The sequence below is a fragment of the Dreissena polymorpha genome, chromosome 1 (genome assembly GCF_020536995.1).
Source record: "Dreissena polymorpha isolate Duluth1 chromosome 1, UMN_Dpol_1.0, whole genome shotgun sequence".
Lineage (NCBI taxonomy): Eukaryota > Metazoa > Mollusca > Bivalvia > Myida > Dreissenidae > Dreissena > Dreissena polymorpha.
In genome coordinates, this window is record NC_068355.1 from 48,530,697 (window position 1) to 48,548,036 (window position 17,340).

General features: G+C 35.0%; 1 protein-coding gene across 2 annotated transcripts in view; it reads right to left on the reverse strand.

The window, feature by feature from the left end:
- Nucleotides 1–12,298: 12,298 nt before the first annotated feature.
- LOC127879547 (SLIT-ROBO Rho GTPase-activating protein 1-like) overlaps nt 12,299–17,340 on the reverse strand; it is a 73,225-nt gene continuing 68,183 nt past the window's right edge. For both annotated transcript variants that reach the window (XM_052426471.1, XM_052426479.1), the window contains exon 21: nt 12,299–17,031. In XM_052426471.1, the coding sequence (XP_052282431.1) occupies nt 15,978–17,031 (1,054 nt within the window). In that variant the 3' untranslated portion in view covers nt 12,299–15,977. The remainder of the gene's footprint in view (nt 17,032–17,340) is intronic.

A 17,340-nucleotide genomic window follows, 5' to 3' on the forward strand; every position in this document is an offset into this window, starting at 1 on the left:
ACAGGAAAGTACCTTTCGTGTTTTTGTCAATGCAATACTTAAATTACTGAAATATTGTTCAAAGGTCAAAATGAAATGTAAGTACTTTTCAAGGCATGAGCAAACCTTGTGTTATGTTTTGAATGCATGCATATACATGAACAACAATAACATTTAAGGTCACAAATATGAACTTGAATTGACAATTAGGAAAGTTTGATCTCAATTTTTTTATTAGCAAATAAGTAACATATTGTTTGAAGTTTCCATCAATTTCATTATGTCAAGTTTGAAGACTCTAGGTACAAGCATACCAAAGTTTTAACATGGAATAAGAACTTTAACATTTTTACCTACCAAAGTTATAAGAACTTTAACATTTTTACATTCAAGGTCACAGTGACCTTGACCTTAGAATGAATGACCTTGAAATGACCAGTGGTCATCTAAGTGTGCTCGCAAACCATCATGTCAAGTTTGAAGACTCTATGTCCAAGCATACCAAAGTTATAACAATTTTAACATTTTAACATTTAAGGTCACAGTGACCTTGACCTTCAAATGAATGACATTGAAATGACCAGTGGTCATCTTCTAGTACTGGCCAATCTTTATTTCAAGTTTGAAGACTCTAGGTACAAGCATACCAAAGTTATAACATGAAATAAGAACTTTAACATTTTTACATTCAAGGTCACAGTGACCTTGACCTTCAAATGAATGACCTTGAAATGTCCAGTGGTTACTTACTAGTTCTGGCCAACCTTCATGTCAAGTTTCAAGACTCTAGGTCCAAGCATACCAAAGTTATAACAACTTTAACATTTTTACATTCAAGGTCACAGTGACCTTGACCTTCAAATGAATGACCTTGAAATGTCCAGTGGTTACTTACTAGTTCTGGCCAACCTTCATGTCAAGTTTCAAGACTCTAGGTCCAAGCATACCAAAGTTATAACAACTTTAACATTTTTATATTGAAGGTCACAGTGACCTTCACCTTCAAATAAATGACCTTGAAATGACCAGTGGTCATCTGTTAATCCTGGCCAACCTTCATGTCAAGTTTGAAGACTCTAGGTCCAAGCATACCAAAGTTATACCATGAAATAAGAACTTTAACATTTTTACATTCAAGGTCACAGTGACCTTGACCTTCAAATGAATGACCTTGAAATGACCAGTGGTTACTAACTAGTTATGGCCAACCTTCATGTCAAGTTTCAAGACTCTAGGTCCAAGCATACCAAAGTTATAACAACTTTAACATTTTTTATATTGAAGGTCACAGTGACCTTGACCTTCAAATGAATGACCTTGAAATGACCAGTGGTCATCTGTTAATCCTGGCCAACCTTCATGTCAAGTTTGAAGACTCTAGGTTCAAGCATACCAAAGTTATACCATGAAATAAGAACTTTAACATTTTCGAGCACGCCGCCCGCCCCCCCGCCCGCCCGCCCGACAACATCAATCTATAAGCCGAGATTTTTTTGAAAAAAATCCGGCTAATAAAAAATCAAAACATGTAAGAACTAGTATCTTACCTTTAATTATCCTTTAAAATCCATCTAATAATCCATTTAACTCAATTATTGACGATTTTGCATCTAGGGTCTTTAACAATTATTTTAGCATAGTTAAATAAAGACCCTTATGCCATTCTATCACTTTATTCAAATGAGTATATGAACGCGATAAACTTTCTTCTTCGTCACACGCTACGTCATGTACTCTACATTACTGCTGTTCAAATGAACCGGAGCAGTTTATCTAATAATAGCCGTTGGTAAACTCGGTTGCATTTGCAGATTTCTGCATATAAACATAATTATGTTTAAACTTGCACAATGTTTTATTTATCTATGGTAAATGCTCTTATTGTACGAAAAAATAATCTAATATATAAATACACAAAGAATGGAAAACATTCAAGTACACAACAGATGAATGAGTAGAAAATACCCGTGTACAAATGGGACGTTCCCAATTCCAGTGTGGTGCTATTTTTACCATCTTATACTTTACACAGCTCTATGCCTAACGTGAATTAAATAGGAAAGCAAACATAGCAGATTATTCATGAACTGTGCGATATGTGTATGGCTTGTTGTACATTCTTAATATTTAAGTTACATGTCAAAAGTATATGCTTTGGTTATAAACAATGCACATTACACTAAATATTGTCATATGACTAGATTTAAAGGTTGAAGGTCGTATAATTTTGAAGCTCAAGTTTTGTCGACTTTGTTTCTTATGAAAAATCATTCAGTGGTAAAGTAAATATAAATAAAAAAATAACAAAACAAAAATCGTGTAATTTTATATTTTATTTCAACATTTCTTTTGGTGAATATGTCATATATATTTTTTTTCTGCAAAATATGCACATTTTCTTTTCATGGGTGACCTTAAAGGGATTCTTTCACGCTTTGGTAAATTGACAAAATTGAAAAAAGTTGTTTCAGATTCGCAAATTTTCGTTTTAGTTATGATATTTGTGAGGAAACAGTAATACTGAACATTTACCATGGTCTAATATAGCCATTATATGCATCTTTTGACGATTTTAAAACCTAAAAATTATAAAGCGTTGCAACGCGAAACGATTGAATAATTTGGAGAGTTCTGTTTTTGTCGTTAAATTTTGTGAAACTACGAAGATTGCTTATATACGGTATAAAATACGTCAAGTATGTGTACTCGGCGGAATAGCTCAGTAGGCTAAAGCGTTTTTACTTCAGGACTCTGGCAGGACTCCAGGGGTCACTGGTTCGAAACCTGCTCCGGGCAATGTTCTTTTCCTTTTTTTAATTTTATTCTTGATTTTTTACTGGAGCTTTTACGATCCAATGTTTACATTTATCAATATAAAGCATTTAATGAATAAGTTAAAAAATGCCAAAATCTGTGAAAAGGCCCCTTTAAAATTCGATCAATGAACCAAACAATATCGACCTAATTTTAGCGCATATCGCATGACGTCATTTAAAAAGTAGTCCGTGCACGCGACAGGTATATTCCACAGTGTTGAATACAAGCAAGTATATTCCACAACGTGTTATACCGTCAATGTCGCGGTGAAAATGGGATAAAAAAGATCGCCGCTATGTGTTGAGAACCAAGAACGCTTTCCAGAAATACCCGATGTAGTAGCTTCAACGAGGTTATGAAACAGGTCATTCGTATTATTATTATAAATTATTTGTTATATTCGGGTTAAGCGATTATGTTTTTTTTTTAGTCTATCGTATCGCTGAAGTTTTTGTTGAACTTATGTTCAACGTTTTATAAATTGAGAATATAAATAAGCGTCAACTTTTTCCCAAATCTCTCAATTTACGACCTGTACTACGTCATTGAGTTGTATGTGAGAGCGTAACCTATTGCGTTGTTATCGCCCGTAAACTTTCCTTTGTTTATCGACAGGCGCATCTATTAATAGCCTCATATCATGAATGCCAAAACACCCGCGAAAAAGAACCACGTGACCAAATAGGACGCTAAACGCAAATACCATGCGACTACGACTTTAATTATGTAAGAACGCTCCGCAAATCCTCTGAAGCCGGGGCCTTGTGATTGCTTTTACGTAAAGAATTGACCTCTAACTGAAGTAAGCAAAGGAAACGCAGCACCTAATTGACCCATTCCTTCTATGTGCGAAGGCAGATTGAATTTTACTAATGTATGGTTTGCCTATTATAACACACATTATAATGCGGTAAATATGCGACTAAAAGTAAAAAACACTATAATTAAACTTTTGTTTTTAATTAAGTTATTTAGAAACCAAAATTCCAAACCTTATTTCAAAACAGCGAGACTACATTTTTTAGAGAATATTCTTGTTATATTTAAATGATTTTTAACAGTTTCAGCGATAATGAATCATTTTTATGTTGTCTATCGTATCCCGGTAATAATTGTTGAACTCGTGGTCAACGTGTTATTAATTGAGACCTGTGAATATAAACAAGCGTAACCTTATACTAGTGCGGACTCACCCGGACTCCCCTTTGTTTATCGCCAGCCTCAGATTTATGAATGAGATGAGCGAAAATACTACGTCACGCAGACGCAGAAGAAAGTGGACTATTTTAATCATTCATAAACAATCTCCTCCGCGACACGTGCAATACGATCATTGTTTTTTTTAATTCTTTTCTATAAAACACCATTCGAAACTATTGCATTTAACACGATATTAATATAATGTTTCCATTTGTGAATAAACATAATTGGAGAACTCAAACCTCTTGCATAAATTATACAACTCTTTCTTCGCGCGTAGTGTAAGCGGGAATTGGGCTAATCATACCCAGGCCGTATCGACCTGAATTTTACATCATGCACATTAGACGGTCGCTAAAGCGACCATCTAAAAACAAAACAAAATTAACAAAATATTTATAGATTAACATGTGTCCTTTATATGAACTATGGTAAAATGTTTATTGTTACTTTACTTGGTCATGCAAGATTATCCGCATATTATATTTTACGGCGCTTGTTAACAGATTTTGGCATGTTTTGAAGTATTTATTCAATTCATTAAATAGAAATGGGTAATTATCGAAACTAGAGAGCTCAAGTGTAAAAGATGAATAAAATCTCAAACCACTAATGCTGAAACCACTCATCCATCCATGCTGATATAGACTGCTATGTATTTTATACTTTATATAAGCAATCCACGTATTGTCACAAAGTATAACAATAACAACAATTTTCTCCCACTTATTCAATCCATTTTGTTTGTTATTCTTAATAAATTTATCAATTTCTAACGAAAATGTATTTTCAGTATTAGTCTCTGTCAGTCGTGTTATTTCCCTCACTGATGTACATTGTTCATTTATTTTTTTTAATCAATGACAACAAGTTTGAAAATTGTCCTTTTGACAAACTGTGAACAATTAGTCCCTTTTATTATTAGAGGTTATATGTTGGATTTGGTGGAATTTCAATTTTTTAATTTAGAGTGATCTTTTTTTTTCCTATGATAACGAAGTGAATTAAAATCTATATTCCAACAAATCCAACAAATTTTCTTTTTATTTTATGCTTACAAATGATTTTTTTGTATTAATACTGGAGAATAACACTTAAAATGTAAAACAGTTAAAATTATTGATAATTGTCACCATTAATTTTGACTGCTTGGAACAGTGAATTATCAATTTTAATTCAATTATATTTCTCCTTAAACCACCGAAAGCATTACATTATATGTTTTCATAAAAATACTGTTAAATTTATGATGTTACAGTTCAGCCCAAAGTCACTCTGGTCATATATACATCGCGATCCTGCTCCAGTGTGAAAATGGGACATTTAAATAATTTCACCAAGATGAGGGTGATTTGACAGTGCTGAGCTACCAAGATGAGGGTGATTTGACAGTGATGAGCTGCCACTATCACCTTCATTAGTTTTAAGTGTAGTCATAACATCACTGGAGTTGCTATGAATTTTGTGGCAAATGTGATGACATGTTAACTGGGTTAACTTTTTTTAGTGCTGGAACCAAATTTTGAGGGCCTTTGCAAACAGTTTGGATCCAGATGAGGCGCCACAGAAAGTGGTGTCTCATCAGGATCCAAACTGTTTGCTATTCTGATAGTATTCTTTGGAAAAAAAATCGAAGAAAATGCTAATTTTAGAAATTAAGCAGACAACATTTAAGCAAATGACAAATTTCCCAGCATGCAAAGGGTTAATGAAAAGGTCATCATGTGAAAGAAGCAAAATGACTTTGAGCTTTATTGTAACATTGACACCATGTTATAGTTTTATGTTGTACATGACTTTTTATAACTATCATAAGATCTAAAAATTATACAAAGGTTGTAAATAAATATTTATTTTTAACTTTGTTGACTCTATTGTTGCTTTTTCTCACACTGCTATTGTTAGCTTTGCTTTCATGCTCCCCCAAAATTTATTTTTGGGGGGATATAGTCGCCGCTTCGTCTGTCAGTGTGTGCGTTTGTCTGTCTGTCTGTCCATGCTCAATTTTTGTCCGGGCTATTTCTCAGCAACTTATGACCGGAATTCAATGAAACTTTATGGGAAGCTTCACTACCAAGAGATGTGCATATTATCAGCGGGTTCTGGTCAGATGATTTTTCACAGAGTTATGGCCCTTTGAAATTTTCCATTAACTGTACATATAGTGCAATTCTTGTCCGGGCTATTTCTCAGCAACTAATGACCGGAATTCAATGAGACTTTATGGGAAGCTTCACTACCAAGAAGAGATGTGCATATTATCAGCGGGTTCTGGTCGGATGATTTTTCACAGAGTTATGGCCCTTTGAAATTTTCTATAAAAAAATTCTTGTCCCTCCAACTACTGTGCCCTTAAAACGTTTCCTTTTATCTGAATATATAGTGCAATATTGTGACAAAAAAACTTTGGGGAGCATCACCCGTCTCCGACGGTTTCTTGTTTTACATTGAACAGGCATGTGATCATACTAAAAAGAATTCAATTGAATAGTGTTACCATGTTGCAGTTGAAATTCTTACACATTGTAGAAAATTTACATTAAAATATGTTCATTGGTTTATGATAACGTGTTGATGTTTATGTTATATACTTAAACCTCTTCTTAACTTGTTATAGCAAACCCAGAATCTTTCAATTAATATTGTTCTTAAACTGTGTATATTTTGTGTTACCCAGTAAAAACGTGACAGCATTTTCAAAGTTTTAATTGGCACAGATTTAAAAGAGTTATCATTTCATTAATATGACATTTTCTTGTAAGCTAGTAACAAGGCTCAATGTCAAATCTTATACTTAGTTTCCGTTGATACACCTAAAATTGTTCTGTTTCATTGTGACATATAACTCATGTGATACTAGTACTTGTACACGTTCCTTAACACAAGATTAATGATTGAAGTACAGAAACTGTTGCTGAAAATACATATCAAGTAGTACTTGAAGCTGTCAACTCTAATAGAGAGCTTTAAAAGTACAAGTACAAGATTTTATAATGTATTTCTTGCTTTTAGTTAATACAGGCATTTTGACGTGTTTTTACGTAAAAACCTCAGATATTTATAAGGTAATGAAATGCCATTATATACTGCAGTCTTTATTTGTTCTCCTATTTATTTATGCTTGAAATATTGCCCATGTTTTCATCCCCATTTGCAGATAACTTAGTTAATACATGTATGGATAACTCCCTTTTTAAGACCCTTCCAAAGACTAGTAGTAGAGCGTGTTCGGCTCTGGAAAATGTATGGAAAAAATCCTAGAGCAGTTGTGTGCTTCTCTGCGTTTAAAAACACTGTGGCACTATTTATAAAGCATTTTTAGTTAGATCTGTTCACAAGAGGGCCAAAGGCCTTGGTTCTCTCACTTAAGACACAATTTTTAGCTCACCTATTTTTTGAAAAAAAATTATGAGCTATTGTCATCACCTTGACGTCGGCGTCGGCGTCTGCGTCCGGTTAAGTTTTGCGTTTAGGTCCACTTTTCTCAGAAAGTATCAATGCTATTGCATTCAAACTTGGTACACTTACTTACTATCATGAGGGGACTGGACAGGCAAAGTTAGATAACTCTGGCGTGCATTTTGACTGAATTATGTGCCCTTTTTATACTTAGAAAATTGACAATTTTGGTTAAGTTTTGCGTTTAGGTCCACTTTTTTCAGAAAGTATCAATGCTATTGCATTCAAACTTGGTACACTTACTAACTATCATGAGGGGACTGGGCAGGCAAAGTTAGATAACTCTGGCATGCATTTTGACAGAATTATGTGCCCTTTTTATACTTAAAAAATTGAAAATTTTGGTTAAGTTTTGTGTTTAGGTCCATTTTATTCCTTAAGTATCAAAGCTATTGCTTTCATACTTGAAACACTTACTAACTATCATAATGGGCCTGTGCAGGCAAAGTAATGTAACTCTGACTGGCATTTTGACAGAATTATGTGCCCTTTTTATACTTAGAAAATTGAAAATTTGGTTATGTTTTGTGTTTAGGTCCACTTTATTCCTACAGTATCAAAGCTATTGCTTTCATACTTGCAACCATTATTAACTATCGTAAGGGGACTGTGCAGGCAAAGTTATGTAACTCTGACTGGCATTTGGACGGAATTATGGGCCCTTTATACTTAGAAAATTGAAAGTTTGGTTAAGTTTTGTGTTTTGGTCCACTTTACCCCTAAAGTATTATAGATATTGCTTTCATACTTGGAACACTCGCAAACTATCATAAGGGTACAGTAAAAGGACAAGTTGCATAACTCTGGATGTCATTTTTACGGAATTATGGCCCTTTTTTGACTTAGTAACTTTGAATATATGGTTAAATTTTGTGTTTCGATCCACTTTACTTCTTAAGTATCAAGGCTATTGCTTTCAAACTTCAAATACTTTCATGCTATCATGAGGTTACTGTACCTGGCAAGTTGAATTTTACCTTGACCTTTGAATGACCTTGACTCTCAAGGTCAAATTATTAAATTTTGCTAAAATTGCCATAACTTCTTTGTTTATGATTAGATTTGATTGATACTTTGACAAAACTACTCTTACCTGACATACCATAATAGACTCCACCCAAACCATCGCCCGTGCCCCCCCCTCCCCCCCCCCCATTTTTTTTTTACGGTTAAAAAACTAAACTATTTATTTTGATTATTTTATGTTTGAAATACCGTCCAACCATCGCACCCAAGAAACACCCCCCCCACCCCCCCACCCCCCCTCCCCCCACCCCCCACCCGAATCCCCCCCCCCTAAATTTTTTTTTTTTTTTTTTTTTTTTTTTAAGATCACAAATTACCACCACAATTACCACCACACCCTCACACTATACCCCCCCCCCCCCACCTCACCCCCCCCCAATTTATGTTTTTAAAACGGTTACAAAACACAAATATTTATTTTTATTATTTTATGTTTGAAATACTGTCCAACCATCGCACCCAAGAATCCCCACCCCCCCCCACCCACCCCCCCCCCCCCCCTCCCCGATTTTTTTTTTCCTTTTTTTCGCATTTTTGGAAGATAATGTAATAAATGTCCACACCCCCACACAATGCACCCCCCTTCTATCCACCCCTCCCTCCTTTGTGATTGAAAATGATAGTCCCTTCACCTTTAAAAAGAAAATAGATGAGCGGTCTGCACCCGCAAGGCGGTGCTCTTGTTTCTTATTGATCTGATCTGCTTTTGCGATGGTTGTGTAATAAATTTGACTTCTGACAAAGCTTTTTTTACCTCAATGACTCAGATATAATGCGTCCAGTGACATTATTTGAACAAACTACCAGACCAAATTGGATAATAAGGCAAAGAAGAAGGATTCTACTATTTTGAAATTCTGAAATTAAAGTCTGGTCAAATAATTATAATTATTTGAGTAAATGAAAATATTTTAGTAATTTATTAGCATGAGAAACTTAGGTTGTTGTTTATGTTTCTGCATCAATCAGCAGTAATATCATCACCATAATCACCCTCATCATCAAAAGTAACTGCAACATTCTACTATCATAGCTATCACTTAAATGGTTGTTATCATTCAGCAAGTAGCAACATGATCCTACTTTAAAAGGTTGCACTTCAGCCAAAATAAAAAGCTTAATTAACATCTTGTAGCACCAATATTTTTTACAGTCCCAGAGGATCTTTGAACTCAGTTGAGATGTCATATGAACAAATATTCTGAGCAAATTTTTTTAAAGATTGGGCAAAACAATGGCACTGTTATGCAAAAAATTACTAAAAAGGTTAATAAGGTTTCACTGGCCACATAAGGAGACTTCCAGCCCTCTCGCAGCCATATTTCTGTACCAGAACCTACATATATTTCTAACTGAGTCTAGATATCATAAGAACTCATCTTCTGAGCAAGTTTCATGATGATAAGACTAAATATGTTATTTCTAGATTATTAACAAGGTTTCATATTTAAGGAAAACTTTCCTGCACTCTCGGGACCTAGCTTTTGAACAAAACAGAACCTTTTTTAAGATCAGCAAAGATGTCATTAGCCCAAATGTTCTGACCAAGTATCATGAAGGTTGGAATAAAAATGTGTTAATAGCCAAATAATGAAAAACTCCCCCCCCCCATGTCTGCCATGTTTTTTAAATGAACCACAACCATTTTAGAACTCCACATAAAATAAGAATTATTTTTGTGACCAAGTTTCCTCATGAATGGACCAAACATGTGACTTTTAGAGTGTAAACCAGGTTTCACTATTGTCGTAAAAGTAACCCGACCCCTGGAAGCCATATTATTAATTTGACTAGAACCATTTTTAAACTTAGCAAAGAAAAAATTAGAACAAAATATAATGTTTTGACAAAGTTGCTTGAAGATTGGTTGAAAAATGTGACTTACAAAGCCTTATCAATATTTTTCTTTAATTTGACCCATTTATCTAGTTTTCTACCTCATGTGACCCATTGCCAAACTCAGCCTTAATATCATTATGACTAGAGCTTGTTCACTGGGCAAAACTTGATGACAGATCACAGACAAAAGACTATCAAAAAAGCTCACCATGAGCGTGTTGTGCTCAGGTGAGCTAAGAATGTATTGGTCATATTGCTGAAGAACACTGGTTTGTACCCTCTCTGTGTGCAGGTGTGTTGACGAAGGCGCGTGTGTTGGTGCATGTGTGTGGGGCATTTTTTGTGTGCCTGCTTGTAACTTGATTGTACATGATTAAAAACAAGAGTGTCAAACTGTCACAAGATACGCCCGTTTGAAGGTTTTTGACATCTTGATAACTTTACCATTTGAGTGGCAAAATGATACATTCTTGAAAATTAATCAACACATAACTTTACCATTTGAGTGGCAAAATGATATATTTTTATGTCATAACTAACCATTTGAGAGGCAAAGTAAAATATTTTTGAAAATTACGCAACAAGTTCATAACTAACAATTTAACTGCACAACTAACCATACAAACTATATCCCGATCCAGACAGCCTTGTGCTCAGAAAAGTACACTTCGAGCACACCAGTCTTTACATCTGACCTATATATCATCTAAACACAACTATTACAAAATTTGGTGAAGATTGGATGAAAACTACTTCAATGAGAGAACAGACACCATGCTAAATGCTTGAAACACACTTAGTGACCTCGTGACCTAGTTTCTAACCCGGCATGACCCATATATGAACTTGACCTAGATATCATTTAGACACAACTTCTGACCAAATTTGGTAAAGATCGGATGAAAACTACTTCAATTACAGAGCAGACACCATGCTAAATGCTTGAAATGCACTTAGTGACCTAGTTTTTGAACCGGTATGACCCATATTTCAACTTGACCAACATATCATCTTGACACAACTTCTGACCAAATTTGGTGAAGATCGGATGAAAACTACTTAAATTAGAGAGCGGACACCATGCTTAATGATTGAAATGCACTAGGTGACCTCGTGACCTAGTTTTTGACCCGGCATGACCCATATTCCAACTTTACCTAGATATTGTCTAGATACAAATTCTGACCAAGTTTGGTGCAGATCGGTTGAAAACTGTTTGAAATAATAGAAAGCGGACACTGCTGTAGAATCTGCCCCCCCCCCCCCCCCCCCCCCCCCCCCAAGGATGATCTTATTATACGTCCTGTTTTGAAAACGGTCGTATAAAAATGAATTGGCACACATGTTCATCAAATCCAGACAATAATGTCGCAGGAAAGAATCATGTAATTCGCTTTTAGGCGAAGACAATACTTGGCACTTTGTTCATATTCAAATTATATGGATATAACGAAATAAGAAGTTTGTGTGGCTCATAGCTTTATTGAGCATGATAAAAATTCAAAATACATTGGCAAATAATAATCATAACAAGGCACAGGAAAAAATCATGGATTGCTTAGAGATCAAGGGCACTGAAGACGGAGTGAGAATATTTCTCATGTGTTTGGCTCATATTAATAACAACACTCATTTCTATGCACACTGACATTTATAAGGAGTATATGTGTCATTGTTAATTATTCTTGCCCTTTCACTAGAATGAAGGCACTTGGTTGAATCATTAAACAAGCAAATTTGTTGAATTGATACCCTGCCTTTCCCTCATTTATATCTATACACCTAAAACGTTTGTGATAGACGGGTGGATGAACTGACTGACTGACTGATGGACAACCCCAACCTAAATCCCCCTGCCTTTGACGAAGGATGAAAAATTAATACACGCAACCAGTAAAAATGTACAAATAGATGCCTGTCATCTGATACATCTTGTCCATTTGGAACACTATAAATAAAATAAAAGCAAAGGAAACAGTAATTTCTTGATGTTTATTTAAGCCACAAGAGATGGCATTCCACATTAGCACAAGTTCAATGATATCTACATACACAAATTATAACAGCTATATCTTGAATACTATTTACATACAAACAGAAATCACAGTGTTATTTTATACCTACTCTAACTTCACTTGGGTACATTTCAAACAGGAACTATAAGACATCTGAACCAAGACCAAGACACTCTTAACATATGAGACGTGTTATTGGAAAACTAAGATTGACCCATGCGTGTTAAGCATCGTCCCAGATTAGCCAATCAGTTTGAACTGGTTAGCAAGGACGACACTTTCAGCTTAATGGAATTTTAGTTAAAAGAAAGTCTTCGTAATGAAAAACCAGTCTAGGCAAAAAGTGTCATACCTGATAAGTGTGTGCAGACTGAACAGGCTAATCTGGAATGACACTTTACGCACATGCATTAGGCCCAGTTGTCCAAGAATGAGGCTACTATATATGTGTATATGTATCGTGAAGATTAACGGTAAAATACATAAATATGGTGCCATCTACATATGTTCTGACATTCCAAGATATATATAATGAACACAATCAGTAATTATAAAAATCAACACACTGCATACAAGAATAAAGGTTACAAATGTGAATTATTTTATTTATAACACTGGCCACACAGTTTGCCAATAGCTTGCAAACCCAAGCTGTTAAGATCTGTTTATGCAAAAGTATTCAGATTCAATGACAAAAAGGTAACAAGCAAGCAAAGTAAATGTCATATTTATGTTACCTTTATCAGCCAATCATTGTGTTAAGCTCTGCCTTTAATGTGTAGAGTTTCTTCAATCAGGTCAAACATGTTTGCATTAGATACTTTTATCTGTAGACAATAAATGCATAATAAGATGTCATGCTTCCACAAAAATGGATAAAAACAACGAAATTCAAATAACATCAAAGAAGTTCAACAAGTTTGCTGAATCTTATCCCTTCCAAACAAAAAAGTGATGAGTAACTTCATGTAAGCTAATATTGTTTATATATTTGTAAATATCACGTACTAGTAATTATAGATGTTTAACATTTAGCCATCTATATATCGAGATGGTAAAACCTGCTTATGCAACAAGTTTTTGCTTATTAAGTAGTTTTAGTAGTAATTACATTTATAATGAACAATATTAATATGCTCTTGGCCCAATTACATTTAAAATGTCATAGTAACAAAATATCAGTCAGTACATAATATATGATGCTGTTCAGCTGTTTGCCTTGTGTAAATATTACACATACACATTATAATGCCACAGTAAATGCAATTTATCGTAAAATAGTATTTTATCATGTAGACAAATGTCTTTATTATACAGCGAAATGTACTTGTGAATATTTATATTGGAATAGTACCAATTTCATATCCGAATAATATGTGTCAAGACATAATTAATTATCAAACACAACTATAACAAGCTGAGATTGCACATATTCAAAGTTACAAACCACTGTACACATTATATTTACAATTCACATGTTTTGCACAAAACATTGATTTGAAACATGCACATTTCTGCCTAATAAAATATTATACTTATTAACACACTAACTAACCATAAATGCTTAACAATGTTGTAAAAAACAAATGTGTAAGACCTATTTTACCAAATTTCACACTCTGTATCAAAGAACAAAGTTTCTTCATCAAACATCATTACTTAATTAAAATATGTGTACCACTGCGCAGGACAAACTATTAAAGACTATGCCCAACAGACAAGTCTGTAAAATTTTAGAGGTAGAATCCATTCATTTATACTGAACAAACCACATTATTTGACTTCTAACAGCTTAACAAACTAAACCACCCGTTGAGTTTTTCAACAAATCAATTCATGATTCAATCTGTTGATATACATAAATATAGATCAACGCACTGCAAAAAAGTACGGCATAATTAATTTCAATCAAATTTTTTAGGTTTGTATATATTTTTTGCCATTACCAACAGTATTTCTCACATTCCACCACGGTCAGTTAACCAACTATCTGTTATTTAGAAAGCGAATTTACCAGCACAAGTGCACATACTAAATAGTGTCCAGCGAAAATGAATCCTATGCCAAATGCAGCCAGCATTGTCCCATAGCAGTCTGATCATTGGTGCTGTCTGGTCAGGAGCTTACCCGTCTACTATAGTCATGCAAGATTTTGTGACCTTATTAGCCGATAGGATAGCCCCTGACCAGCCTGCAGACTGCACAAATGCATAAGTTGGTCTGGAGCTACATTGGTTATATATGGCATCATACCCAATTTCACATACCATGGGTCAAGTATAGTAATTGACAATTGCACTACCTGAATGACAGGTAGGGAAAGAATGGCCATAGAAGTAATGTAAGGACCAATCACCACACAAGTTACTTGGCCTAGCCAGTAATCAAATCCCTCAATCATAGGATTTGCAATCAAGTGCTCTAGCTAGCTGAACTTGTTCCTTTCAAAAATACATAAAAAACAATTAAATTTTTAATAAAGACTTCAATAATATATCCTTAATAATTACTGTTCAGTGTAGACATAAAGCAATGGCAAAACTGCCCAAACCCTTAATGGCTACATTTTTAACAAATCCAAATAGTTTTAAGGAATTTGGCAGGGCATACCATGTATTTTTATATGTAGAAAACAGTTAATAGTAAGTGAAAATATCTCTTGTTTAGGCCAACAATAAAACAAGTGATGTATGAAATATGTTGTATGATTGTTGCATTGTTGAAAATCATAGCTCATATCACACAGGCAACACTTACTTATGACTAGTGGAAATAACTATCTCTTCCTCGAACTTTCATTTACAAATGGTAAACTTCAATACCTATTTTTTCACAATTTGTTGTAACTTTCGTAATAATGTAATTGGGTGAGACAATCACGCACAAGTACTAGATAATTATTTACATATATGTACATTGTTCTACTATTTACAGGGCTATTATGCTCTTTAATGTACAAAGTTTATAAATGCAAGCTCAGTAATTGCAAAATGTTGAGGAAAGTCTTCATAAATGAACACATCTACTGTATCAGTTCACCTGTAACCTACAGTAAAATTTGTAGTTTTACATGATTAAGGTATTTAAATGTATTAAATAACTGTTCCAATTTTATTATATTCAAAAATTGCACATAAACTAGCATTTAAATGAAACCAATTTGTAATTTTATACAAAATTATACAAAAAAAGTTCCAGTGACTTGGAAAAATACAAGAAAGACCAATATAATAAATAAAATATTGAAGTTTATAATTTAAGGACATTTCATACATAATAATGCTTAACCCTTTTTAGCTCAAAAGTAAAGTGAAACTGGCTATAAGCAACCAGCATAACACCAGAACAGCTTGCGAGTAACTCTGTTCAAGTAAAGTGAAACTGGCTATAAGCAACCAGCATAACACCAGAACAGCTTGCGAGTAACTCTGTTCAAGTTTAATGCCGTTTGCTGCTAATCAGTATCTTTGAGTTGGAAATGAAATCTTAAACTTGAATCTGGGAACAAAGGCCTCAAATCTAATAAGATCTAAAAAGGGACTACAAACATGTAAAACACGTATCTGAGTGGTAAAGTGTTTAACCCTCGAGGTGACAAGACCTCTGACATTCACATTCTAACAATTATTGGGATAGTGCCTTTCATTTAAAAGATGAGGGGGAGGTGGATTTATGCTGTACATCATCAAGATCGGTTTCCAGCTTGCGCGCCACCTCCGGGGACCGGCTGCTTGGTTTCTTCATTACCGGAGGCTTCACTTTGATTGGCGGCCTGGGCTTCTCAACAATTGGAGGTACAAATGTTGACGTCTGCTGACTTTGCATTGAAGTGGAAGATGATTTTGAGTGTTGTTCATCCAGACTGAACTTCCGAACAGAAGACGAACTGGAACTTGATGACTTCGAAGTCTCCTCTAAACGCTTATAACTGTGAAAAGTTGATAACATTGGTTCAGTCTTGTTCAAAGAATTTGATTTCTGTTGTACAGTAATTTCAGTGAACATATCTGTGGTGGCTGGCACATTTCTAGGCATAGATGATGCCTTCTTCAGTGTTCCTTGATTAGACTTCGCGAAAGTCTCGGCAGCACTCAGCGTGGGGCTGTCCCTGTCACTGCCGTCCTGTGACGTCGGAGAGTTCGAACCCTCGGGTAAATCCAGCACTAGGTCAGGGGTATGTTTGGCAGAAGTTTTGGACTTATTCAGGGGCAGACTTTTTCTCCTCTCCGTTGATTGCTGAAGCTCCAGAGATCGAACATCAGACATGATTTCAGCTAAAACGCTGTCCATGCTCGCAATCTCATCAGAAGCACTTAATCTGTCTGATTCAGATCTCTCAGGACTGGAATTCTGTCGTTTCAACAGTTCTACCCCTGGGCCCAGGTGGAACCTTGGTCCCTCGTCACTTTTAACACTGAGCTTCGAGTCCCCTAGACGAGAATCTGTGAACATTGACTGGCTCATTAAATTCGTAGGGCCAGACGTTGGCAAGCTTACATGTCCAACAATAACAGTTTCTGCAACATTCTTTCTCATCACTACTTCATGTTCCAGTATATCAGACTCGAGCATTTTACTGGAGGAAACAGACGGAGCTTTGCTGTGTGAATTCTCAGAAGTCTTTGAGGCCAGAGATAACGACGATGAAGATGTGCTCCTGCTGTCCTCAGACGCCACACTTTTCTTAGGCTCTGGTCTGTAACAACAATACAAAGGTTCAATCTACACTCTAGCAGCGTCGTAAATATATTTAATTACCGGTACATGAATTTCATTGATTTGACTAGATATGTTGAAGGAAACAAACATATTAATTGGGGCAATATTTGAATGTATTATTTCACAACTGTAAGGGTTATGATTTTGCAAACACCTAAAGAAAAGTAAATACCCTACCCCCATGGGTTAACTAGACGTCTTCATTATTTATTTAAAGATTTCTTGACTAAAAAGCTATTAATGAGTCTTGGGCACCCAGAAGGAGAAAATGGGCTGCAAGGAGGAG